General features: G+C 52.9%; 1 protein-coding gene across 1 annotated transcript in view; it reads right to left on the reverse strand.

Annotated features, from left to right (window-relative positions):
* The window catches only part of RTN4RL1 (reticulon 4 receptor like 1), a 59,514-nt gene that overhangs the window by 33,091 nt on the left and 933 nt on the right, over positions 1–25,490 (reverse strand). The window contains exon 4 of the mRNA XM_054456575.2: positions 21,613–21,682. Within this exon, the coding sequence (XP_054312550.1) occupies positions 21,613–21,682 (70 nt within the window). The remainder of the gene's footprint in view (positions 1–21,612; positions 21,683–25,490) is intronic.

Genomic DNA, 25,490 nt, shown 5'->3' on the forward strand with positions numbered 1-25,490 from the left:
ACATGTGTCCAAGCTGCGTATGATTCCCAGTGTGACTGAGAGCTGAACACTCTGCAAAAGGGTCCAAATGGGCATGTTTCTGTCTTGAGGTGTGTGTTGAACTGTTACCTGGAGAGGCCCTGGAGCGAGACCCCCTCTCCTGTCAAGAGCAAGCCCCATCTGGAAGTAATAGAACTCGGCCTAAGGCTACAGCTGGGCAGGCAGAAGATGCTTCAGATGGAAACCGATGGAGGGAGGGGGTGTAGGAAAAGCATTCCCTGAGCGCCTGTCCCAAGGGAGGGAGAGGATTCTGACCCGGGATGCAAGGAGCAGCCTAACTTCCCTGGACAGGAGTGCTTCCCAGCGCTCAGTGGAGCGATCTCAGCGTGCTCCTAGCCTAGGAGAGTCTCTGGGCTGGGGAAGGGCAGTCTCTGTCTTGGGGTTCCCTGTCTGTGTGGCCCGAAGTTCCAGGGACTGCCCCCACCCACTAACATAGCCAAGGGTCTGATGTTGGGTGTGGAGGCTCCTAGAGGACACAGAGATCCTCTGCCCTCTGCTTCTCTCCAGAACTGGTTCTGTCATCCTGTGATGGGAATGGAGCCACTGCTGGTTCCTGGTTCAACATTTTAGCTGGTTCCGGCATTGCCACCACCAAAGCTCTTTTCCACGGAGGGCTTCCCAGCTTCACCCCCGCCCTCACTGCCTTCAGGGGCCCTTCCAAACCTTGCCCAGTCTCTCCCTACCTCACCTCCAGGCCTGGCCCCCGGCCTTCCCAGCATCCTCACACGTCCCTCCCAGAATTATGGGCCCTCTGCCTCTGGTCCCATTCTCTCACCACTCCTCACCCCGAGGTCTCAATTCAAATGCTTTCAGAGGCCACGCAGGAAACAGAAGAGGCTGAAGTGGGCAGGGAGGTGGCACAGGTGGCAACCTAGGAGCCAGGCCCCTCTGCAGGCCCCAGGCTCCCGCCGCTGCTCCCCAGAAGGAAGAGGGGGCCCTGGGTTATCAACTCTTTGGATTTTGCCAGAGGCTGGAAATCAGGATTTTTGCGTGCAATTGGTTGGCAGCAACTTCGACAAAACAAATAAAACACTGTGTGGGCCAACACAGCTCCACCTGCAGCACGGATTCCGCCGGAGGCCAAGGCTTCTGACAGCTGCCTTCCTGGTCTAGAGTGGCCCCCTCAGCATCCTCAGCTCCCCGCCCCCGCTACCCACCGCGCCTCGCCGTCTGTCTGTAGACTCAGATCAAGCCTCTCCCCTTGAACCACAAAACCCTGCCCAACCCAAATCTCCCTGCAGCCACTGCCTCACTCTCCTGCCCTTCACAGGCAAACTTCTCCAAAGGCCACCTCCTCGCTGGCCTCTCCCTCTTCGAGCCCTACACCTTGAATTCCACCCCTCCTCCCAGACAGCCATGCAGACTGCTGCTGTTGCCCAAGCCCAACAGTTTCCCGTCTCTGCCTTTCTTTTTTTTTTTTAAAACAGAGTGTCACTGTCCCCCAGGCTGGAGTGCAATGGCACCATCTCAGCTCACTGCAACCTCCGCCTCCCAGGTTTAAGCGATTCTCCTGCCTCAGCTTCCCAAGTAGCGGGGACTACAGGCACCTGCCACCACGCCCGGGGAATTTTTGTAATTTTTAGTAGAGACGGGGTTTCACCATGTTGGCCAGGCTGGTCTCGAACTCCTGACCTCAGGTGATCCACTCACCTCAGCCTCCCAAAGTGCTGGGATTACAGGCGTGAGCCACTGTGCCCGGCCTCCAGTCTCTGTCTTGCCTCCACTACCTTGAGGTCAAAGTTCCCTTGAAATGTCCCCCTCCCAGTTTTCTTGACACAACGCCCACCCGGGACCACTCCAACTTTCCTGGACGTTCCTTCTCAGCCCCTGGCATGGGCACCTCTTCTTCTCATTTTACCCACAGCCCGTGGGGGCCACCGTGACCTGTGCATATACTGGTGGCTCCAGATTCCCCTCATCTCAGCACCCTGCCGATTCCAAGTCCGAACTGCTTTCCGCACAGGTCCTGTGGGATCTCCTGGAGGCTGCCCCCTCAGCATTCCCCAGATGAAAAGCACCCCATCCAAACCCTTTCCCTCCTCCTGGGCCACCCTCTCAGTGACTACCACAGCCTCTATCTGCCAGAAACCCGGGACGCTGCCTTCTCCTCTCCCCTTGAGTCGGGTTCACCAAGTCCCATAGCTCGGGCCGGCCGTCCTCTCTCTTGACAGATCAGCTGCCTCCTCACTCATCTCCTGCCTTTGCCTGGCCCCAGTCCCCCTTCTCTATCGGAGAGGTTTTTCTAAAACTCAGCTCCAATGGTGTCACTCCCAATTTCTGTGACCCTTCTTGCAGGAGGATTTCTGCCTCTGGCCTGGGCTGGAAGCCAACACTCATCTGCAGTCAGGAGCTCAGCGCGCTCAGGGGCTAATGTTCCCTGCGTGTGCCATGTTCCCTCCCATCCCCGGGCCTGGGGTCACCCGTCCCCTCTCCCTGGGATGCCCCTCCTTCCCGCATATCCCTGGCCTGGGGTCACGCTGTCCCCTCTCCCTGGGATGCCCCTCCTTCCCGCATATCCCTGGCATGGGGTCACCCGTCCCCTCTCCCTGGGATGCCCCTCCTTCCCGCACCTGTCTGGCCTGGGGTCACCCGTCCCCTCTCCTTGGGATGCCCCTCCTTCCCGCACCTGTCTGGCCTGGGGTCCCCTCTCACTGGGATGCCCCTTCTTCCCGCACCTGCCTGGCCTGGGGTCCCCTCTCCCTGGGATGCCCCTCCTTCCCGCACCTGTCTGGCCTGGGGTCACCCGTCCCCTCTCCTTGGGATGCCCCTCCTTCCCGCACCTGTCTGGCCTGGGGTCCCCTCTCACTGGGATGCCCCTTCTTCCCGCACCTGCCTGGCCTGGGGTCCCCTCTCACTGGGATGCCCCTCCTTCCCGCACATCCCCAGGCCTGGGGTCATGCCATCCCCTCTCCCTGGGATGCCCCTGCTTCCCGCACCTGCATGGCCTGGGGTCATTCGTCCCCTCTCCCTGGGATGCCCCTCCTTCCTGCACCTGCCTGGTTCATTGCACGTGTTCTCTGAACTTGGCACAGGCTAAGGGGATTGTCCCCCTTTGCGGCTTACCCAGAACACTGTTCATTCAACCTGGCCTCATAATTGTCAGTTTGCATGGAGGTATCTATCGCCGAGTGACAGACTAGAGGCACAAATGGACAGCGCCAGGCCACATATAAAAATAGAACTCTGACCCACGGTCTGCAGCAACCAGCCCAGGAAACCAATCCATGATCTACAGCAACCAGCCCAGGAAGCCAATCTGCTGTCTACAAGTCAGACTCGTGGGGGAGCCGGACCACTGTCTCTTTTTTTCTTTTTTTTTTTTGAGATGGAGTCTCACTCTGTTGCCCAGGCTGGAGTGCAGTGGTGCAATCTCAGCTCACTGCAACCTCCGCCTCCCAGGTTAAAACGATTCTCCTGCCTCAGCCTCCCAAATAGCTGGGATTACAGGCACCCGCCAACACAACCAGCTAATTTTTGTATTTTTAGTAGAGACGGGATTTCACCATGTTGGCCAGGCTAGTCTCGAACTCCTGACCTTGTGATCCACCCTCCTTGGCCTCCCAAAGTGCTGGGATTACAGGCGTGAGCCACCTCGCCCGGCCTGGACCACTGTCTCTAGCAAACAATCCAAGAAGCCAAACAAGGACCTCTGCAGCAGTCCGCCCAGAACAGCTAGGACTTGATGAGTTTCCCTCGCTTTTGTCCCCACTTCCAACTTCGGACCAACCAGAGAGAAAGCCAAATATGCTCCCCTAGCCAATCACAGTGGATGAGCTGCTTCCCCTTAGCCAGCCGCCAGCTTCCCTAAGCGAACAGCCTCCAATCAGGGTAGGCTTGAAGCTTTCCCATTTTCCTCTATAAAACTTGCCCACTCCTCTGCCTGCCTGGACTGTTTGCCAGAATTTGAGTGAGGTGGCTGGCTCCCTTGCTATAAAAGCTCTGAATAAGTAGCCTTTACCGATTCTCATTTGGTTGGTCATTTATTTCCACATGTGTAACAAACCACTCTGAACACGAGGGCTTAAAACAAAACCATTTCTTACTACAATAGTCCTGTCCATGAAAAAACGTTCACGATCTCATGACTCTGTGGGTCAAACAGGCTCAGCAGGATGGTTCTTCTGTTGTTCTCACTCCAGGTGTCTCATGTGGTTGCAGTCAGATGGTGGCAGGGGCTGGAGTCATTTGGAAACTGAGTTATGATGTGTAGACACCTGAGCCTCTCTCTCTCTCCATGTGGCCTCAGGATTTCTGCTCTCTCTCTTTTTTTTTTTTTTTTGAGATAGAGTTTCACTCTGTCATCTAGGCTGGAGTGCAATGGCGCAATCTCAATTCACTGCAACCTCTGCCTGCCAGGTTCAAGTGATTCTCCTGCCTCAGCCTCCCAAGTAGCTGGAATTACAGGCACATGCCACCATGCCTGGCCAATTTTCTGTATTTAGTAGAGATGGGGTTTAGCCGTGTTGGTCATGCTGGTCTCGAACTACTGACCTCAGGTGATCCACCTGAGTTGGCCTCCCAAAGTGCTGGGATTACAGGTGTGAGCCACTGTGCCCGGTGAGGATTTCTCCTCTTAATGTGGTCTCTGTGCATGATCTCTCCAGCAAGGTAGCTGGACTTTTTACCTGGTGACTCAGAGCTCCTAAAACCACAGCGTGAAGCTGCCAGCTTTCTTAAGGCTCAGGACCGGAACTGGCACAACCTTACTTTCACTGCATTCTACCGCTTAGATCCAGCCGCAGACCCAGCCCCGATTCCACGTGGGAAGGGGCCCTCGTGGGACAGGTGTGGCAGGAGGGATGGGGGCCATCTTTGGAGACTGGCCATGACCCAGCTTCCTTCCCTGCTGACACTGTGTTCTTGGTCTCTGTGCCCTCGGCATCTAGCAGGGTGCCTGTCCGAGTCAGTGCTCAGCAACACCTGATAATCAAGGGAATGGAGGGAAGGACGGTGGGTCCGACAGATGGACAGAAGGGCTCCACGCTGGCTCCCCTGCCCCCAGGCTCCTACCACCCTGTTTAGTTCACATAAACACTGCTCTCTGCTGCCTAACACTCCTCTATTTTTAAACCTCTCAAGCAGTGAGTGGTGCTTAACATTTTTTGAATCAGGGACCCCTTAAGGAATCTCATGAAAGCTGTAGGAGACCCTCTCCCTAGAGAAGCGAGCCTACACATAATCACTCACACTTATGCAGCATATTAATGACGGCTGCCCTTGACTAAGATCTTACCGTGTGCCAGTGACTGCGGAGGCACATCGTGTACATTACCCGACCTCTTACCCCAAACATCCTGCAAGGTAGACGCTACTTAGTATGGTTTGGCTCTGTGTCCCCACCCGGATCTCATCCCTTATTGTAATCTCCATGTGTTGAAGGGGGAGGTGACTGGATCATGGAGGCGGTTTCTCCCTTGCTGTTCTCGTGATGGTGAGGGAGTTCTCATGAGATCTGATGGTTTATACGTGTTTGACAGTCCTCCTTCACATGCTTTCCCTCCTGTCGCCTTGCGAAGAAGGATGTATTTGCTTCGCCTTCTGCCGTGATTGTAAGTTTCCTGAGGCCTCCCCACTCACGCAGAACTGTGGGTCAATTAAACCTCTTTCGTTTATATATCACCCAGTCTCGGGTATTTCTTTACAGCAGTGTGAAAATGGAGTAATACCCTACTATTTGTTCAATTTTATAGATGAGGAAGCTGAGCCTCAAAGAGGTGAAGGAATAACTAGAAAGAGGCAGAACTGAGGCTCTGAGCAGGAAGGTCTAACTGCAAAGCCATGTACTTGGCTGGGCACGGTGGCTCACACCTGTAATCCCAGCACGTCGGGAGGCTGAGGTGGGAGGGTTGCTTGAGCTCAGGACTTGGAGACCAGCTTGGACAACAGAAGGAGACCCTGTCCCTACAAAAAAAAAATTTAGGCCAGGCGCGATGGCTCAAGCCTGTAATCCCAGCACTTTGGGAGGCCGAGGCAGGCGGATCACAAGGTCAGGAGATCGAGACCATCCTGGCTAACACGGTGAAACCCCGTCTCTACTAAAATTACAAAAATTAGCTGGGCGTAGTGGCGGGTGCCTGTAGTCCCAGCTACTCGGAAGGCTGAGGCAGGAGAATGGCATGAACCCGGGAGGCAGAGCTTGCAGCGAGCCGAGATGGCGCCACTGCACTCCAGCCTGGGCGACAGAGCCAGACTCCGTCTCACAAAAAAAAAAAATTTAAACATTAGCCAGGTGTGGTGGCACACACCTGTAGTCCCAGCTACTTGGGAGGCTGAGGTGGGAAGATCACTTGGGCCCAGGAGGTCAAGGCTGCAGTGAACTGTGATCACACCACTGCACTCCAGCTGGGCAACAGAGCAAGACGCTGTCTCAAAAAATAAAGTAAAATCAAATTAGCTGGGCGTGGTGGCGGGCACCTGTAGTCCCAGCTACTCGGGAGGCTGAGGCAGGAGAGTGGCTTGAATCCGGGAGGTGAACGCTGCAGTGAGCAGAGATCGTGCCACTGCACTCCAGCCTGGGGGACAGAGCAAGACTCTGTCTCAAAAATAAATAAATAAATTAAAAAAAAAAAAAAAAGTAAAATCAAACCCCTCTCTAAGTGCTCCCAGAGTCTGCTTCCTGTTCCAAACACGCTGCCTGGCTTGAAGGTCCTGAATAAGCCAGAGTAATAACTCTGTGCTCCCCCTTAGATTTCTGCCTGCTCTCAGGCCACGCCTCCTGCTCCCTTCAGCCTGGCCATGCTTGACCCTTCCCGCTTTGTGGCCCCTCCCCTGAAACGCCCTCTCTACCCTCTGTCTCCACCCTAAGGTCAAGTCTCCCTTCTCCCTGGAGATTTCCTCGACCCTAGCCTGCCCCGTTTTCCCGCCCACGTGGAGCTCTCATCATTTCCTGAGTAAAAGTTAACTTCCCGACTCAGCAGCAGGCGCCTTGAGAACAGAGACCCATCGTCCACGTCCTTCTCACTTTCCAGACGGGCACTGGCATCAATGCTAACTGTTCACAGACTCCTCCACAGGCCTATTTTCTATGCGATTCTGTTGTTTCCTGAATCCTCAAACCCAAAGACTAAATGAAACTCCAGAGGGGACCAGGCCAGAGAGAGCCTGGCTGGAGCTGGACTTGTCTCCTCTCTGCAGATGAAGCAGCGGCCGAAATGAAATGCGGAGTCAGAACCAAGCCGAGTCCGACCCCCACCTGCTGCTCCAGCGGGGATATCAGGTGTCATCTGTTTCTTTCTTTTGCATTCTTAGGGGATACCATGTTGCATGAAATCTGTGGCTGCTTTTGTTTCCCAATAACAACAAATAAAGACTAGGCTGGGCACGGTGGCTCACGCCTGTAATCCCAGCACTTTGGGAGGCTGAGGCAGGCACATCACTCGAGATTAGGAGTTCAAGACCAGCCTGGCCAACATGGCAAAACCCCATCTCTACTAAAAATACAAAAAAATTAGCCGGGCGTGGTGGCAAACGCTTATAATCCCAGCTTCTTGGGAGGCGGAGGTGGGAGAATCACTTGAAACCTGGGAGGTGAAGGTTGCAGTGAGCTGAGATTGCACCACTGCACTCCAGCCTGGGTAATAGTGTGAGACACTGTCTTAAAAAAAAAAAAGTCTGGGCGCGGTGGTACACGCCTGTAATCCCAGCACTCTGGGAAGCTGAGGTAGGCAGATCACTTGAGGTTACAGTGAGCCGAGATTGCGCCATTGCACTCCAGCGTGGGCAACAGAACAAGACTGCATCTCAAAAAAAAAAAAAGCAATCCCAGCTTCTTGAGTTCCCCAGGCTTCTGCTCCCCTGGTGTCCTCCAGCCAAACCAGGTCATGAACAGAAAGCAGAGACTCGCGTTGGTCCAAGGACAGACGTGACTGACCAGTCCAGTCCCCACCATTTCTGTCTCTGAGGCCTGGCCCCAGCCCCGCATGTTAGCTTGAAGGACAAGGTTACACTTTGCATATAATGATACATTTAGTTAAAAAGAGCTGGCCGGGAGTGGTGGCTCATGCCTGTAATCCTAGCACTTTGGGAGGCCGAGGCAGGTGAATCACCTGAGGTCAGGAGTTCGAGACCAGCCTGGCCAACATAGTGAAACCCCGTCTCTACTAAAAGTACAAAAATTAGCCTGGTGTGGTAGCATACACCTGTAATCCCAGCTACTGGGGAGGTTGAGGCAGGAGAACAGCTTGAACCTGTGAAGCAGAGACTGCAGTGAGCCAAGATTGTACCACTGCACTCTAGCCTGGGCGACAGAGTGAGACTCTGTCTCAAAAAAAAAAAAAAAAAAAAAAAAAAAAAGAGCTATCCTTAGGAGGGGGGAAAGGTTACATTTAGTTCTCACTACCACCACACATGGAAACTGTTTAATAATAAAACTTTCCAGCCTGGGCAACAGGGCGAAACTCCATCTTTACAAAAAAAATACAACAAATTAGCCAGACACAGTGGCCCGTGTCTGTAGTCCCAGCTACTTGTCTGCAGTCCCAGATGAGATCTGGGTGGGGACACAGAGCTACTGTAGACCCAGCTGCAGAGGTGAGAGGATGGCTTGAGCCCAGGAGGCGGAGGCTGCAGTGAGCTGAGATTGTGCCATTGCACTCCAGCCTGGGCGACAGAGCAAGACTCTGTCTCAAAAACAGAACAAAAATAGAACAAACCCTCTATTTTACAGATAACAGGGAACCAAGGCTTAGAGAGATGAGTGACTTGTCCAGGACCACTGTGTGGGCCGAGTGTCATTATGCAATTTGAGGAGAGTTTAATAAAGGGATGATTGACAAAGGTGTGGGTGGGGCCTAGGGCATCCACAGGGATAGTAAATAACAGGCAAGAAAGCACTGGTGTTACTACCCAGGGTCTGAAAGGTTAAAGAAAGGGACTGGAAATGAGAACCCAAACAGGGAAGCCAGGTGGAGACGGGCTCTGACCAGAGCAAGAACTTTGGTCAGGGGCATGCCAGCCTGTGGGGGCGGGAACAAATACCCAGCGGTCACTCTCCTCCTCACTCCCCTCTCTCACTCTGCTCACCTGCCACTGTCTCCCATTGGCTGAACCTGAAGGCCGAGGGCAGGAGCCCACTGGTGTCATCAGCATAGGACAGCTTCCCAGGCATGGTGCCTGATGGAAGGGCAAATGGGATGTCCCAGCACCTTTACTAGCTGGGAAGGAACAAGCCTGCACTGAAACTCAGGCTCACTCGCTGCCAAAAGCCAAGCATTTAGCCCTTCCACTACCATCTTTCCATGGGGTAGAATCCAGAGGCCCAGGGCCCCCCACTGCCCTGAGTGTTGGCACCTGTGGCACCCCCACCCATGGTGATCTAACTCCTACCTTGCTCACCGCACGGCTCTGACCCCAAAATGTACTTTCTAGTTTTCAGAGAAGACATGGTACAGGAAGCTGAGGAAATCCCCAGCAGAGAGGAGCTGTTCTACGATTAAACTAAAAGCTTCTTATTAGCATCTTTACCTAAAAGGTCCCAAACACCCACCCAGAAATGGGTCTCCTCCACCCTGACTGGCTTCTTGCTTGGGGTAGTAAAAGGATTTCAATGAAGATGTGAGCTGAGACTCTGCAGTTCAGAGCATCAGCAGAAAGCTTTGGGGGACCAGACGTGGTGGCTCACGTCTATAATCCCAGCATTTTGAGAGACCGAGGTGGGCAGATCACTTGAGGTCAGGAGTTGGAGACCAGCCTGGCCAACATAGTGAAAGTCTGTCTCTACTAAAAATACAAAAATTAGCCAGGTGTGGTGGCACGGACCTGTAATCCCAGCTACTCGGGAGGCTGAGGCAGGAGAATCGCTTGAACCCAGGAGGTGGGTGGAGGTTGCAGTGAGCTGAGATTGCACCACTGCACTCCAGCCTGGGCAACAGAGTGAGACTTTGACTCAAAAAAAAAAAAAAAAAAAATAGAAAGCTTTGGTGGAAGGGAGATTAAGCTGCACTGTGTGACAGGAGGCTCAAAGCAACTAAGGCCACATCATCTCACTGAACCCTGCACCATTTGCAGATTTATTGAATCGAGAGCCAATTCTGACACAGTTTCTTTCAAGACGATCTACCTCACAGGTGTGCGAAATTTATTTGAGATAAAGAAAACCACTACAGAGAGAGCACAATCTTCAAAGCCCACCCGAGACCAGAAATAAATAAAAACAGTAGCCCGTACAAATGTGCAGTTAGGTTTCCAAATACTTGGGAGCAATGAGAAACACCATCCCTGCAGAGAGCAGGTCTTTAAGGCAATTTTCTTGAACTCTATTCAGCACTCACTCAAAATGCCTTTTAAAAATAACATATGATTTTCCTCCCTCTCCAAATGCACCCTTGTTCTTTCTCTTTCAGGTAAGAATGAGCCAGCTCTGGAGTGAGAAAGACAGTCACTCATGTTGATAGGGAATGATGGACTATGTTCCCAGGAGGGCAAATCGCAAAGCCAAACAATAGCCCAGGGGTGCAGGAGTCTTGCTGAGCCATGGGAGGCCCGGGGCAGGGGGCTGGCTCCAGGGGTCTTCACTCACCCCTAGAAGGTCATGGTTCCAGAGACCAGGCTCCTCTCTGAAGAGGTGTCGGCCCACGGCCTAATCTGGGTTCAAATAATGAACACTTTCCCCAGATGGAGATTTGATTCCCTGTGAGAAGAAGTCTCAGTTTCACTGTAAGGTTTGCTAAGAATGAAAGGATCTTCTCTCTGCATGAGGTTGAGGGAGTTACAAAGAGGTTTAAGTAGTGTTGGTGCTGCAGAAGGAAACGGGACCCACGTCCTGGCCTGCCACTCAGCAGCAGTGTGACTTTGGGCAGGTGGATTGGCCTCCTTGAGCCTCAGTTTCTGAGCTACAGTGGGGTACTTCCCAGGGCTGTTGGGAGGCCGTGCAGTTTATCTGAGTACCTAGTTACAGTCCCTGAATCTAGGCAAAAACCACTGCAGTTGGGGCTCAAACCATTGCCCCACTCCTGGAAAAAGACCACCACCCAGCTCGCAGGGCAGGGAGCCAAGGGTGACACTGTCCAGAGACAGCACAGGCCATGGTTAAAATTAAAGCCCAGTCTTTGGGTGGAACTCGTTTGGGACTCAACTTGTCATTTAGTGGCAATGTGCTCTTGGCCAAAGCCCTTAGCTTCTCTGAACCTCAGCGTCTGTATCTGTGAAATGGGAACATTGATAACATGAGATCAAATGAGCCAGTCCAGGTGCAGTGCTTAGCTAGTGCCTGGCTCGGAGTACGTGCTTAATACGCAGTTATTGTGTTACCATTGTGGCCTCTCGGATCAGACTCCCTGTGCTACCATTTAATCACATTTTGTTTCTTTGTATTTATTTTTACAGTTACTTTCTATTTATGGCAGGTGATAGATACTCTGCCTCTCCACTTAAAGATGCCGTATCCAGTTTCCTTTTAAAATACATTTATCTGAGTGAAAATGGGTCAATCTACGGAAGAAAACGGAAGTGCAAAAATAGTGCAGGTGTGCACAGACGGGCGAGACGCTGGGAAGGCGCGAGGCAGAGACTAGAGTCTGGGGAACACCCAGGCAATAGAAAGGCAGAGTCAGGCCCGAGAGCGCCCCACACCCACCCCACGGCCACCCCAAGGTCACTCCAAGGCCAGCAACGGTGGTGGTGACCCTGATGACCTTGGAGCCTGCCCTTCCCCACCTTCGGGTTTCTCCCTGGATCCACCACCTCGTCTCAGGCGGAAGTCCCCATCCCCCTGAGGACCCCAAACAAGAGTGGGGTCAAGGGCCGCCCAGTGCCGCCCCCCACCCCGCCCGCCGGCCTGGGGTGTCTGGGACCCAGCAACGACCTGCGGCTGGGAGACCTGGGGCGGCCTGGCCAGAGACCGCGGGGCCTGGGGCTGGGGGAGGGGAGCGGGGAGTGGGGGCGGGAGGAGGTCCCTTTGCGGAGGGAAACCAATGTCATCCGTCTCCAACTTCTGCGGAGAGACCCGGAGCAGCCAGCAGATTAAAAAGCCCATCCCGGCCCTCACCGAGGTGTTACAACTCTGTCCCAGTTGCCTGGCAACCGCGCAGGTGTGTGATAGGGCGAGCGGCGCTCCCGGGAGCCAACCAGCGGCCGCGGGCCGCCCGGGTGGGAGCCGAGGTCGGGGGCGCATCCTGCATCCTGCATCGGCGCCCCGCATCCCGCACCCCGGATCCTGCATCCCGCACCCCTCATCCCGCATCTTGCACCCCGGATTCCGCACCCCGCATCCTGCACCCCGCATCTCTCACTCCGCACCCCGCAGCGGCACGCACCGCAACCCTCCCGCGGCCCCGCCTCCTGCACCCTCGGGGAGGGAGGAACCGCCATTGCCTGTGGGGGTCAAGGTTGGGGCGGCTGCCAGGCCCTGCTGGGCTGCATTTTACCCCACCGTGCTCCTGCCGCCTCTGCTGTCTCCTGGCGTCGCTTCACCGGCCTCGAAATCAGTGGCCAAGAGCCCCGACCCGTGCAAACGGCCTCCAGGGTCCCCACCCCCCTGGGATCCAAACCCAGCACTTCAGGGGAACCCAAGAATGGGGACGGGAGGCACCTCCCTCTCCAGGCTCTCCTTTGGGCCACACATACACCTTCTCCTGTCCCTAGAGGAGGGGCTTGTGGAGCAGAAGCCTTCAGAGGAGAGGCTTGGCCGACCGTCCGCAACAGCCATCCAGGCGGCAGCGCCCAGGCCTCCCGGTAACAGCAGCCGAGAATAGTGACCAACAGCTCTTGCTTGGAATTAGGCTGCGTTTGGATTCCAGCCGGTGACTGTGTGACCTTTAGCCAGTCTTGCAACCTCTCAGTTTGCTCATCCGGAAAATGGGGGGTGGAGGGTGGGCTGCTGTGCGGATTCAGTGAGGTAGTGCACACGGAACATGGAGCATGGTGCTTAGCAAATACTTAGCCCTCCATTCAGCTCAGAGAAATAAATGGTTCCTTTGGGAACTGGAAGCTGTTGCCATTAGGCACAAGTCCCAGAGTTGCTGCGGAGAATCCCACCACAGTGCTCCAAGCTTCCCACCACACCCCACTTCCAGTAATCTGTGCAGGGAACCTCTCAGAGGTGGGGCCCAGAGAAGGGTGGAGGGCTACCTGGCTTCTCCACGTGGTGGCTATGCCCAGCCAGCAGAAGGTGTGGCCCCTGCATCTGCTGCCTCTTAGCACCATTTCCAACAATCCTAAAGAAACACCGAGGCCAGGCAGGGTGGCTCACGCCTGTAATGCCAACACTTTGGGAGGCCTAGGCGAGCACATCACTTGAGGTCAGGAGTTCAAGACCAGCCTGGCTAACATGGTGAAACACCATCTCTACTAAAAATACAAAAATTAGCTGGGCATGGTGGCACGAACCTGTAATCCCAGTTATTCAGGAGGCTGAGGCAAGAGAGTTGCTTGAACCTGGAAAGCAAAGGTTGCAGTGAGCCAAGATAGCGCCACTGCACTCCAGCCTGGGCGACAGAGCCAGATTTTGCCTCAAAAAAACAAAAACAAAAAACCCCATCTCTACAAAAAAATACAAAAAATTAGCCAGGCATGGTGGCACACGCCTGTGGTCCTAGCTACTCAGGAGGCTGAGGGGGGAGGATTGTTTGAGTTTAGGAGGTCGAGGCTGCAATGAGCTATGCGTGCGCCACTGCACTCCAGCCTGGATGACAGAGCAAGACCCTGTCTAAAAAAAAGAAAAAAGAAAAGACAAAAAGAAGGAAAGAAAAGAAATGCTGAGTAGAGGGGGGTGTGGGTTGGGAATATCACTCAAGGCTTTGCCTAACTGCCCAGCTCACTCACCCTGTCTTGGCCCTAGCTTTCCTCTGTCCCTCTAAGTAGCATTCACCATGGGAGTCTTCATCAGCCTATACTAAGATCTCTGCCTTCCTGAAGCAATCATTGCGCACCTGCAATTCAACAGGGCCAGGCACAGACCAGGACAGAAAAGGGGAAAAAACAGGCCAGCCAAGTCCAGTCCTTTGCCCAGTGGGGTGGCCCTTCTCTTTGGAGAGCACCTCCCCACCCCTTCCCTCCTCCTCCACCCTTGACTGCCGCTTACCGCTAGGCAGGCCAAGCGTGAAAGTGCTCAGACCTGGAATTGCGTGGAGAAGGAAATCTCTGTTCTTCAGGCAAACCCCGTCCAGCCTTTTGGGATTCTCCTGAGAAGCCATGCTGAGTCCCAGGAGCTGAAGGCCCAGGCCCTTTCCCACACACCCTGGCCTGGGGGTGTCTTAAAATCCCAGCACTCCTAATCCACTTGGCTCAGATATATTTTTTCTTTTCTTTTCTTTTTTGTTTGAGACAGGGCCTCACTCTGTCGTGCAGCCTGGAGTGCAGTGACACAATCACAGCTCACCGAAACCTTGACCTCCCAGGCTCAGGTGATCCTCCCACCTCAGCCTCCCAAGTAGCTGGGACTACAAGCTCGTGCCACCACACTCAGCTTTTTTTTTTTTTTTTTTTAGTAGAGATAGGGCCTCACTATGTTGCCCAGCCTGGTTTGGAACTCCTGGGCTCAAGTGATCTGCCTGCCTCGGCCTCCCAATCCGCTGAGATTACAGGCATGAGCCCCCAAGCCTGGCCTGATATGTTTTCTTAAAAAGACAAATTCCAGTTCCATAGGATCCCAGGCAGCTTTTGACACTAATGTTTCCCTGGGCTTTTTAAAAGCTTTGGCTATTCGGTGGAGAGCAAACATGTTAACATGCTAACGGTGGAGAGCAAACATGTTAACATGCTAACGGTGGAGAGCAAACATGTTAACATGCTAACGGTGGTGATTGGCTCTGCCCTGGGTATTTGCCTCTCTCCCACTTCTTTATAGTGTTCTATACTTTTCAAACTTTCCACAGATGACATATATTACTTTTATAGTAAACATAAATAAATAAACACAAAAGATTAATTCATGGGCCCGCTCAGCAACCTATTTAAATCCTTATCAAAGCAGAGCATTTGGGAGGCCGAGGCGGGCGGATCACCTGAGGTCGGAAGTTCAAGACCAGCCTGGCCAACATGGAGAAACCCTGTCTCTACTAAAAATACAAAAAAACAGCCGAGTGTGGTGGTGTAGCCTGTAATCCCAGCTACTCAGGAGGCTGAGGCAGGAGAATCACTTGAACCCAGGAGGTGGCAGTTGCAGTGAGCGGAGATCATGCCACTGCACTTCAGTCTGGGCCACAGAGTGAGATTCTGTCTCAAAAAAAAAAAAAAAAAAAAAGTGGAGCAGAGTTTCCCAGGGGGCCAAAACTGGCCCCTGTCCCTGGCTGCTTCCTGGAGCCACACTGGGCAGGAAAGGCAGGAGGCACTGATGGGGTAAAGTGCTCCACAGGAGCCCCTTGTGACCCATAGGGAGTCACAGTGCAAGAGGCCAGCAGATTCCTGGGAGCCTCGTGCCTAGGACATTGGCACTTTGGGAGGCTGAGGAGGGAGGATCACTTGAGCCCAGTTCAAGACCAGCCTGGACAACATAAGGAGACTCCGTACCTACAAAAAAATTTAAAATTATCTGGGTGTAGTGGTGCACACCTGTAGTCTCAGCTACCTGGGAGGCTGAGGGGGGAGGATCACTTGAGCTCTGGGGGTCAAGGCTGCAGTGAGCCGTGATTGTGCTACTGCAACTCCAACCTGGGTGACAGAGTGATACCTTGTCTCCAAAAACAACAACAACCACCACCACCTAGAACCACCTAGAAATGAAGCTGACTCCATCTTGTTTTTTTTTTTTCTTTGCATAACTCTGTCTTTCCAGAGACTTTAGGGAAAGGGGACTGCTGGGCCTTACCTCCCTCTTGCCCTATGGCTGCCTCGTGTGCAGATAGGCTGACCTGGTCCACCCTGAGCAGCCTCACACGAGTCACTGCCTCCTTCCAGCTGAGCCTGCTCCAGCCTGAGCTGTGGCTGATGTGCCCGTGCACATTGCCCTGGGAGCTCTGTGCCTCAGCCTAGACCGCTCTTCTCCCAGGAAGCTGTAGAACCCGCAGTGCAGTGCCTGGGACACAGCTTGTACCCAACAAGCACAGTCATGCATCACTTAATGACAGGGATGTGTTCTGAGAAATGTGTCATCAGACCATTTCGCTGTGCAAACATCATAGAGTATATTTACACAAATCTAGATGCTAGAGCCTACTGCACACCTAGGCTATATGGAATAGGCTACTGCTCCTAGGCTACAAACCTGCACAGCATGTTCCTGTTCTGAACACGGCAGGCAACTGTAACACGAGAATATTTATGTATCAAAACTGGCTGGGCGCCGTGGCTCACGCCTGTAATCCCGGCACTTTGGGAGGCTGAGGCAGGTGGATCACCTGAGGTCAGGAGTTTCAGACCAGCATGGCTAACATGGTGAAACCCCGTCTCTACTAAAAATACAAAAATTAGCCAGGCGTGGTGGCAGGCACCTGTAATCCCAGCTATTCAGGAGGATGAGGCAGGAGAATCGCTTAAACCCAGGAGGCAGAGGTTGCAGTGAGCCGAGGTCATGCCACTCCGCTCCAGCCTGGGGAACAGAATGAGACTTTGTCTCAAAAAGAAAAGAAAAGAAAGGAAGAGAGGAGAGGAGAAGAGAAGAGAAGAGGAGAAAAGAAAAGGAAGCCGGGACAGTGGCTCACGCCTGTAATCCCAGCACTTTGAGAGGCTGAGGCGGGCGGATCACGAGGTCAGGAGATTGAGACCATCCTGGCTAACACGGTGAAACCTCGTCTCTACTAAAAATACAAAAACAATTAGCCAGGCGTGGTGGCGGGCGCCTGTAGTCCCAGCTACTCGGGAGGCTGAGGCAGGAGAATGGCGTGAACCAGGGAGCGGAGGTTGCAGTGAGCCGAGATCACGCCACTGCACTCCAGCTGGGGGTCAGAGCAAGACTCCATCTCAAAAAAAAAAAAAAAAAAAAGAAACTCTGGAAGGGGCAAGTGCCACAAACACCCGGCCCCTCGACGCCGTGCAGGAAGCCCTCCCCTCCTGTATGGAGGTGGACGGCCAGGCTCCCCGACAGCTCCAGGTTTCTGGGTAACCCTGAAACCTGCTGAGAAAGTCCGACAACTTGCTGAGCCAGAGGAAGGAGGAAAGGGGTGGCTGAGCAGGAGGTAAAGTGAACCTCAGGGAGGGGCAGCAGCTGACAGTCACTGTGTGCTGCAGGCTGGGCTCCCTTTGCTGTGAGCTCCTTGAAGGGCTGAGCTTTCCCCAGTTCTCTCGGGCACCCCACAGGGCAGCAACCAGCAAACTGGGCAAGTGCCTCCAGGGGGCAACAGGCCCTGGGAGCCCATTTCGTGGTGGAGCTATGCTGAGACCTCACATTCTTCTTCTTCTTTTTTTGAGACAGAGTCTCGCCCTGTTGCCCAGGCTGGAGTGCAATGGCGCCATCTTGGCTCACTGCAACCTCCACCTCCCAGGTTCAAGCGATTCTCCTGCCTCAGCCTCCCCAGTAGCTGAGATTACAGGCGCCCGCCACCACAACCAGCTAATTTTTGTGTTTTTAGTAGAGACAGGGTTTCACCATGTTGTGCAGTCTGATCTTGAACTCCTGGCCTAAGTGATCCACTTGCCTCAGCCTCCCAAAGGGCTGGGATGACAGGCATGAGCCGCCACACCTGGCCGAGACCTCACATTCTTCTGAGGACACTTGTCCAGTAATGACACCAGCGGGGGCCAATTGACAGTGATACAAAACATCTACAAGCCCTTCCCAAGATCCTGCACCTAATTCGGGAACAAGGTTCACTGCTGCCTTCACCTCCTGGGCTCAAGCGATCCTCCCACCTTAGCTACCCGAGCAGCTGAGACCACAGGAAGCACCACCACGCCTAGCTAACATTTTCTATTTTTTTTTTTGTAGAGACAGGGTATTACCAGGTGTGTCCAGGATGGTCTCGAACTCCTGGGCTTAAGCAATCCTCCCACCTCAGCCTCCCAAAGTGCTGGGATTACAGGTGTGAGCCACGGCGCCGGGTCCTGAACCTAACTCTGTACTCATGACTTGTTTTCATAACAGGGTCCACAAAACCTTCAGGCTCCACCCAATCTGGATCGGAACCCTGCTCCCTCCTGGCTGGGACATGTAAGCTGGTTTCCCCTGGTAGAACCAGGCTAGAATAAGGGCTGGCCGGAGCTCTGAGGCCAAGGAAACCCCCAGATCATGTCTCAAGGCCAGCTGTATACACCAAATGCAGGTGGGAGGGCGGACAGCACCTTCCCTTCCCCCATTTAGTCACAATATCACAGAGTCCAAAGAAGTTCTTGATCATTTTGAATGGGAGCTCCTTTTGAGAAGCCGATAAAGACCACGGATCTTCTCTCCCCTAAAATGCACCTACACCTATTGTTCTAGGGGCCTGTGGATGCCTGAGGCCCACCAGGTGCCCTGTAGGAGCCTGAGAAGCCGAGTCAAGGCCACTGCTATGCTATGGAAGCAGCTTGGTGTGAAGGTGACACAGGTGACAGTGAGGAGGTTGAGTTACATCCCAGCTGCTGCTGCTTCTTTTCATTCTTTTGAGACAGGGTCTCACTCTGTCAAACAGGCTGGAGTGCAGTGGCCCAATCATAGCTCACTAAAGCCTCAAACTCCTGGACTCAAGCGACCCTCCCTCCTTAGCCTCCCAAAGTGCTGGGATTCCAGCCAGGAGCCATGGTGCCTGGCCCCATCCCAGCTTCTTAAGTCACTTCCCCAAACCTCTACTGAGCTTTGTATGAGATGTTCTCAAAATTCCTTCCAACTTGAGAATTCTGATTCTTTCTGCGACGTTCATCTTCTGCAGGCCTGAGCACTGCCCCCAGGCCTTCAAGAAAAACAGGAGAGCCGGGCGCGGTGGCTCACTCCTGTAATCCCAGCACTTCGGGAGGCCGAGGCTGGTGGATCATCTGAGGTCAGGAGTTCGAGACCAGCCTGGCCAACGTGGTGAAACCCCGTCTCTACTAAAAATGCAAAAATTTGCCTGGCGTGGTAGCACACGCCTGTAATCCCAGCTACTCAGGAGGCTGAGGCAGGTGAATCGCTTGAACCCGGAAGGCGGAGGTTGCAGTGAGCCGAGATCCTGCCACTGCATTCCAGCGTGGGCAACAAGAGTGAAACTCCATCTCAAAAAAAAAAAAAAAAAAAAAAAAATAGAAGAAGAAAGAAGGAAAAAAGAAAAACAGGAGAAACAGAGCTCACTTAGGCTGAACACCCCGTTATATGCGACAAGCATTTTTCACGCACTGCTCATTTCATTCTCTCGATGACCCTTTCGGGCAAATATACTTTGTTCCTTTTTAACTGATCATGAAACTCTCCCGTCAGGTGAAGGAACTTCCCGGAAGGTGTTTGGCAAGTGGTGGGGCCTGGATTTGAACCTGGGCCTGCTGGACTCCACAAGCCTGTGCTCCTGGCACGAAGGTGCTCACTCCCTGCTTGCCTGCACCAACGCCCTTGGTCCCCTCCTTCTTCTCACTCTCTCTGTCAACTCTGCCCGGAAATGTGGGCCTTCCCTCTACCTTTGGAACCTCTTGGGATCAAGCCACCTGCCTTCTACTCTCTGTCCCCAGGGCTTGCAAGCCGCCTGGCAGATGGGAAATGAAGATCCCATTCCCATTCATCTGGATCAAATCCTACTGAGTCCACCCTCTCCTGGGTCCAGTGCTTCACTGGGGGACAATTAATGGCTATGGTTGATTACTGGACACTTATGCACGGAGGAACATACACCGGGTTTACATTCCTGGCTTTAAAAGCCCAGATTAATCACCCTGGGCTGGTTCTGTCACACATAGGGATATATTTTCTTCTTGGAATTTACAAGTAGTTCCATCTGAGAAATAAACAACCAGAGATAAAAATTACATTGTCACAGTACAGGTGTGATAGATGTAGGAAGCCAGCCGTCTGGTGGCTGAGGAGTTGCTCTGCCTGTGGAATCCACCAAATGAGCCCTGGAGGAGCCCCAGGTAAGGGGGATAAGATGCTGATGGGATCTCAGCCACAGGGGAAGTGTGGAATCTCTGCAATTTGCATTTCATCACTGTAAATCACAGGGTTCCCAGGCCGGCCTCCAGAGCCAGGGTGAGAGGTTGATTGGCAGGAGACCTCCTCAAGCTGCCCCGCCTCTCAGCTGCAGGCCTCAGGAACCCCAGCCTTCAGGGCCAGTAGGATGGCCCCAGCTAAGCAACAAGCAGGAAGATACTTGCCTATAACCTTGACAGCTCTGTCTCAACCAAGACACGAACCACCTCTCTTGTCTCTACTGCTACTAGCAGAGAGGACTAGGCCTGTTGGTGGAAGAAAGCTATCTCCAGAAGGTCACAGGAAAACCAGGCAGGATCTGGGGTCAGCAGAGTAATAATAACAGCTAACATCTCTTGAGTGCCTACCAAGTGCTCAGCACCCTGTGAAGGACCCGGCGAGGATTACTGTGTATTAATCCTCACGACCACCCGATGAAGTAGGAATTACTATTAACCTCACTTTACAGATGACAAAACTGAGGTGCACAGAGGTTAAGTGACTTGCCCGAGGTCCCTGGAGTGAATTGAATGGTGGCCCCCAAAAGGATATGTCCACATCCATATCCCTGGAGCCTGTGACCTTATTTGGAAAAAGGCATCTTTGTCGACATAATTAAGTTAAAGATCTTGAGATAAGATCATCCTGGATTACCCCCGACGGGCCATAAATGCAATGACAAATTTCCTTATAAGAGACAGAAGAGGAGGAGACAGAGGGAAGTCACATGAAGACGGAGGCAGAGACTGGAGTGATGCAGCCACAGAGAACCCCCACGGCCCCCAGAAGCTGGAAGAGCCTTCATGGGGTGCACAGTCCTGCCAACACCTTGATTTCAGATTTCTGGCCTCCAGAACTGTGAGAGAATAAATTTCTCTGGTTTTAAACTACTGAGTTTGTCGTGATAGCCATTAAAAAAAAAAATTCATAGCCAGGAGTCACAGAGCCAGGAGTCAGGTCCGGCAGGCTGACCCCAGACCCAGGCCCTGCCCTCCCCCAACCCTCCCCCGCCCCCCCGCCCCAGACTCAGGCCCTGCCCCCTCGACACCCCCCCAGACTCAGGCCCCGCTCCCCACCCCCCCTCCCGACACAGACTCAGGCCCTGCCCCGCCCCGACCGCCACCCCCAGACTCAGGCCCTGCCCCCAACATGACAAAATGCTCACAGGCTTCCAGGCCTGGGTTCCAGGCTTGGCTCTGTTGCAACTGAGCCGTGTGACCTTGAGGACATCTCTAAGCTTCAGCTTCCTTATCTGCAAAATGAGGGGGCTGGACAAGATGAGTGGGTGCCTCAGGGGCTGCCGCTGCGACAAGGGGACCAAGTGGGGTTCTGAGTAACGCAGGCAGGTGCGAAGGAGAAAGAAAAAAGGTTCAGCAAACCACCTGTAGGCAGCCATTTACAGGGAGTTTGGGCCACCCATGATATGTTCCCCTCCTTTTGGCCACAGAACCCTGCTTTTCCTTTGGGAGAGCCGGTCCCCTCCCCCAGCTCTCCACCCATGCACCGTGATGGAGCCAGCTCAGCCCCCACCTTCCGGAGTGGGCTCGTACCCAATCAACACCTGCTCCCAGGCCTCCATGACTGGTTCAGGGCTGAATTTGAGCCAATGTTATCAGGCCCACAACTTTTGTTCAAACCTGTGGGGGAAGAGAAGTCCTCCCTTTCCGGGAGGAGGGACAGATGGAAACCTGGAGCTGCTGGATCCTTCTGAGAATGACGTCAACTCCGTGAAGCCATTGCCAAGAAGCCAAGAAGGAGAAACCACGTCCGGAGACACCATGGGCTCAAGATGCACCTGAGGACGAGGCCGTCTGTTTCATGAGCCTGTAAGATTCCTGCTCTGTCCCAGTGGTTTTGTTTCCATCTTTTGTAACCAGAGTCTCACCCTTCAGGTCCCCAGGTCTGGCCATTTCCAAGGGTCCTTCTAGCTATGAAGCAGTGTGATTTCAGGGCCAACAAAACCACAGCACCTGTTGGCCTGTACTGCAGATGTGTGTGAGTTCAGGGACACACACAAACACACACACACACAGACTTTCCACACATTATCCCACAACATCTCTGACCAGAAATAATTAAGTCCTCATGCTGGGTGCGGTGGCTCACACCTGTAATCCCAGCACTTCGGGAGGCCAAGGCAGGTGGATTACCTGAGGTCAGGATTTCGAGACCATCATGGCCAACATGGTGAAACACCATTTCTATCAAAAATACAAAAATTAGCCGGGCATGGTGGTGCACGCCTGTAATCCCAGCTACTCGGGAGGCTGAGGCAGGAGAATCACTTGAACCCGGGAAGCTGAGGTTGCAGTGAGCCGAGATCGCACCATTGCACTCCAGCGTAGGAAATAAGAGTGAAACTCCATCTCAGAAAAAAAGGAAAAAAAGAAAAGGAGGAGGCCGGGCACGGTGGCTCACATCTGTAATCCCAGCACTTTGGGAGGCTGAGGTGGGCGGATCACGAGGTCAAGAGATCGAGACCATCCTGCCCAACGGTGAAACCCCATCTCTACTAAAAATACAAAAATTAGCTGGGTGTGCCTATAGTCCCAGCTACTCAGGAGGCTGAGGCAGGAGAATCGCTTGAACCTGGGAGGCGGAGACTGCAGTAAGCCAAGATGGTGTCACTGCACTCCAGCCTGGTGACAGAGCAAGACTCCGCTTCAAAAAAAAAGAAAAGAAAAGAAAAGAAGGAGCCACGAATATGTTCAGTATTTTGTATTTACTGCACTCCAGCCTGGGGGACAGAGTGAGACTCCATCTCAAAAAAAAAAAAACAGAAAAGAAAAAGAGAGAATTAAGTCCTCAATGATGGAACACCCCTCCCCTCTCCAGAGGTGTCTCTCTCCACCGCATCCCTAGCATCCAGGAGTGCGCCTGAACCCCCCGATGTCTTAAATGCTTCCTGAAGGAATGGAGAAATGAATGAACGGATGCTGGATGCTGTAGGCACTTATAACTGGGGGACCTGACCTCATCTGGAAGGCTCAGGACCACTTCCCAAGGAAGCATCCTTTGAGCTGGGTTCTAGAGGAAGGATAGGAATCGTCCAAGTAAGCAGGCTGAGGCAGGGGCAACATTATCCAAGTAAGCAGGCTGAGGCAGGGGCAACATTATCCAAGTAAGCAGGCTGAGGCAGGGGCAACATTATCCAAGTAAGCAGGCTGAGGCAGGGGCAACATTATCCAAGTAAGCAGGCTGAGGCAGGGGCAACATTATCCAAGTAAGCAGGCTGAGGCAGGGGCAACATTATCCAAGTAAGCAGGCTGAGGCAGGGGCAACATTATCCAAGTAAGCAGGCTGAGGCAGGGGCAACATTATCCGAGTAAGCAGGCTGAGGCAGGGGCAACATTATCCAAGTAAGCAGGCTGAGGCAGGGGCAACATTATAGGCAGCACAGCCCGCATGTGTGAGGGCCTCGAGTGCGCAGGGAGACAGGCACATGTGAGGAACAGAAAGAGAATAGTCAGCATGAGCAGAAACTGGTGTGAGATGGGGCTGGAGGACAGGCAGGGGCCAGATCTCACGAGGTCAGTTAAAAAGCCCTGTTGAAAACAGGGGCCTCTATTTCAAGAGCCGTGGGAAGCCACTAAAGGATTTTAAGCAATCAAAGTGATAGGATCACATTGTGTTCCCTAACATCCCCTAATTGCGGCGAGGAGGCTGGAGACCAGAGAGTAATCTAGACCACCAATCAGGAGGCTACTGCAATAGTCCAAGCAAGAGATGTAGGACCCTGGTTTAAGACGGTTAGCGGCAGCGGGGGAAACGGAGAGGAGGAGATGGAGGTAAAGGATGTGCAGGAGATGGACTCAACTGATGGAAGATGACGAGGGAGAGGATGACTCAGTGGGTGCTCAGCGCACAGCAAGCCAGATTCTGCACCGCCCTAGATTTGGACACTTCTATTAATGTGGCCAAAAATTATAGAGGCTTTTTTTTTTTTTTTTGGAAGGCACATCAAACTTTCTGACTCACTGTGCTTGCAGGCAAATGCTTCCTCATCATAACCCTTAATGGGACGAGAAGGCTCTACTGCGAGCACGCTGGAGGGGCCCTGGAGCCAGGGCAAGCTGCTGGATCACAGGCTTGAGAAGTGTGCTAGAGCATCACACTGGCTGAGAACAGAAAGCCGGGGAGTGGGGGTGTCATATATATATATATATATATATATATATATATATATATATTTTTTTTTTTTTTTTTTTTTTTTTTTTTTTTTTGAGACAGAGCGTTGCTCTGTCGCCCAGGCTGGAGTGTAATGGCATGATCTCGGCTCACTGCAACCTCCACCTCCCGGTTTCAAGCAATTCTCCTGCCTCAGCCTCGTGAGTAGCCAGGATTACAGGTGCCTGCCACCATGCTTAGCTAATTTTTGTATTTTTAGTAGAGAGGGGGTTTCACCATTTTGGACAGGCTGGTCTCGAACTCCTGACCTCGTGATTCGCCAGCCTCGGCTTCCCAAAGTTCTAGGATTACAGGTGTGAGCCACCGTGCCTGGCCTGAGTGTCATTTCAAGAAGGAGAAAGTATGCTTAAGCCTAGGAGTTCGAGACCAGCCTGGGCAAGACAGCAAGACCCTGTCTCTACAAAAAAAAAAAAAAAAAAGAAAAAAAAAGGTCATGATAGTTTGTACAACAATGTGAATGTGTTTAATGCCACAGAACTGTACACTTAAAATGATTACAATGGTAAATTTTGTTGTGTACATTAAAAAACTTTTTTTTTAGTTATCAAGGATGCATAGAGTATTTGGGAAGCTGAGGCTGGAGGATCACCTGAGTTGAGACCAGCCCGATCAACATGCTGAAACTCCATCTCTGCTAAAAATAAAAAGTTAGCCGGGCATGGTGGCGGGCACCTGTAATCCCAGGTACTTGCGAGGCTGACAGGCTGAGGCAGGAGAATCTCTTGAACCCGGGAGGTGGAGGTTGCAGTGAGCCGAGATTGCGCCACTGCACTCCAGCCTGGGTGACAAAGCGAGACTCCATCTCAAAAATAAATAAATAAATAAAAAATAAAAAGTTCTTGTAGGCCAGGCATGGTGGCTCACATCTGTAGTCCCAGAACCTTGGGAGGCTAAGGCAAGGCAGGAGGATGGCTTGAGCCCAGGAGTTCAAGACCAGCCTGGGCAACAGAGGAATACCTCATCTCTACAAAACAAAAAATATTAGCCAGATGTGTGGCATGCACTTTTGGTCCCAGCTACTCGGGAGGCTGAGGTGGGAGGATCGCTTGAGCCCAGGAGGCTGAGGCTGCAGTGAGCCACTGCACTCCAGCCTGGGCAATACAGCAAGACCCTGTTTCAAAAAACAAAACTTACGGTAATACAATCAAGGCTAACATAAGAAAGGAAGGAAGGAAGGGATTATCATGGAGCTTTTTGAGTCCACTACAGATGTGCTTCTGAGTCAGAATCTTTACAAAGCTGGGTTTTCTGTCTATCACACTGTTGTTCTGCTCTACCTCTTAAAGTCTCTCTGAGCTGTGTCTCCAGGAGAGGAGACAGTGTGCAC

This window comes from Pongo pygmaeus, chromosome 19, assembly GCF_028885625.2.
Source record: "Pongo pygmaeus isolate AG05252 chromosome 19, NHGRI_mPonPyg2-v2.0_pri, whole genome shotgun sequence".
In the NCBI taxonomy this organism is placed as follows: Eukaryota; Metazoa; Chordata; class Mammalia; order Primates; family Hominidae; genus Pongo; species Pongo pygmaeus.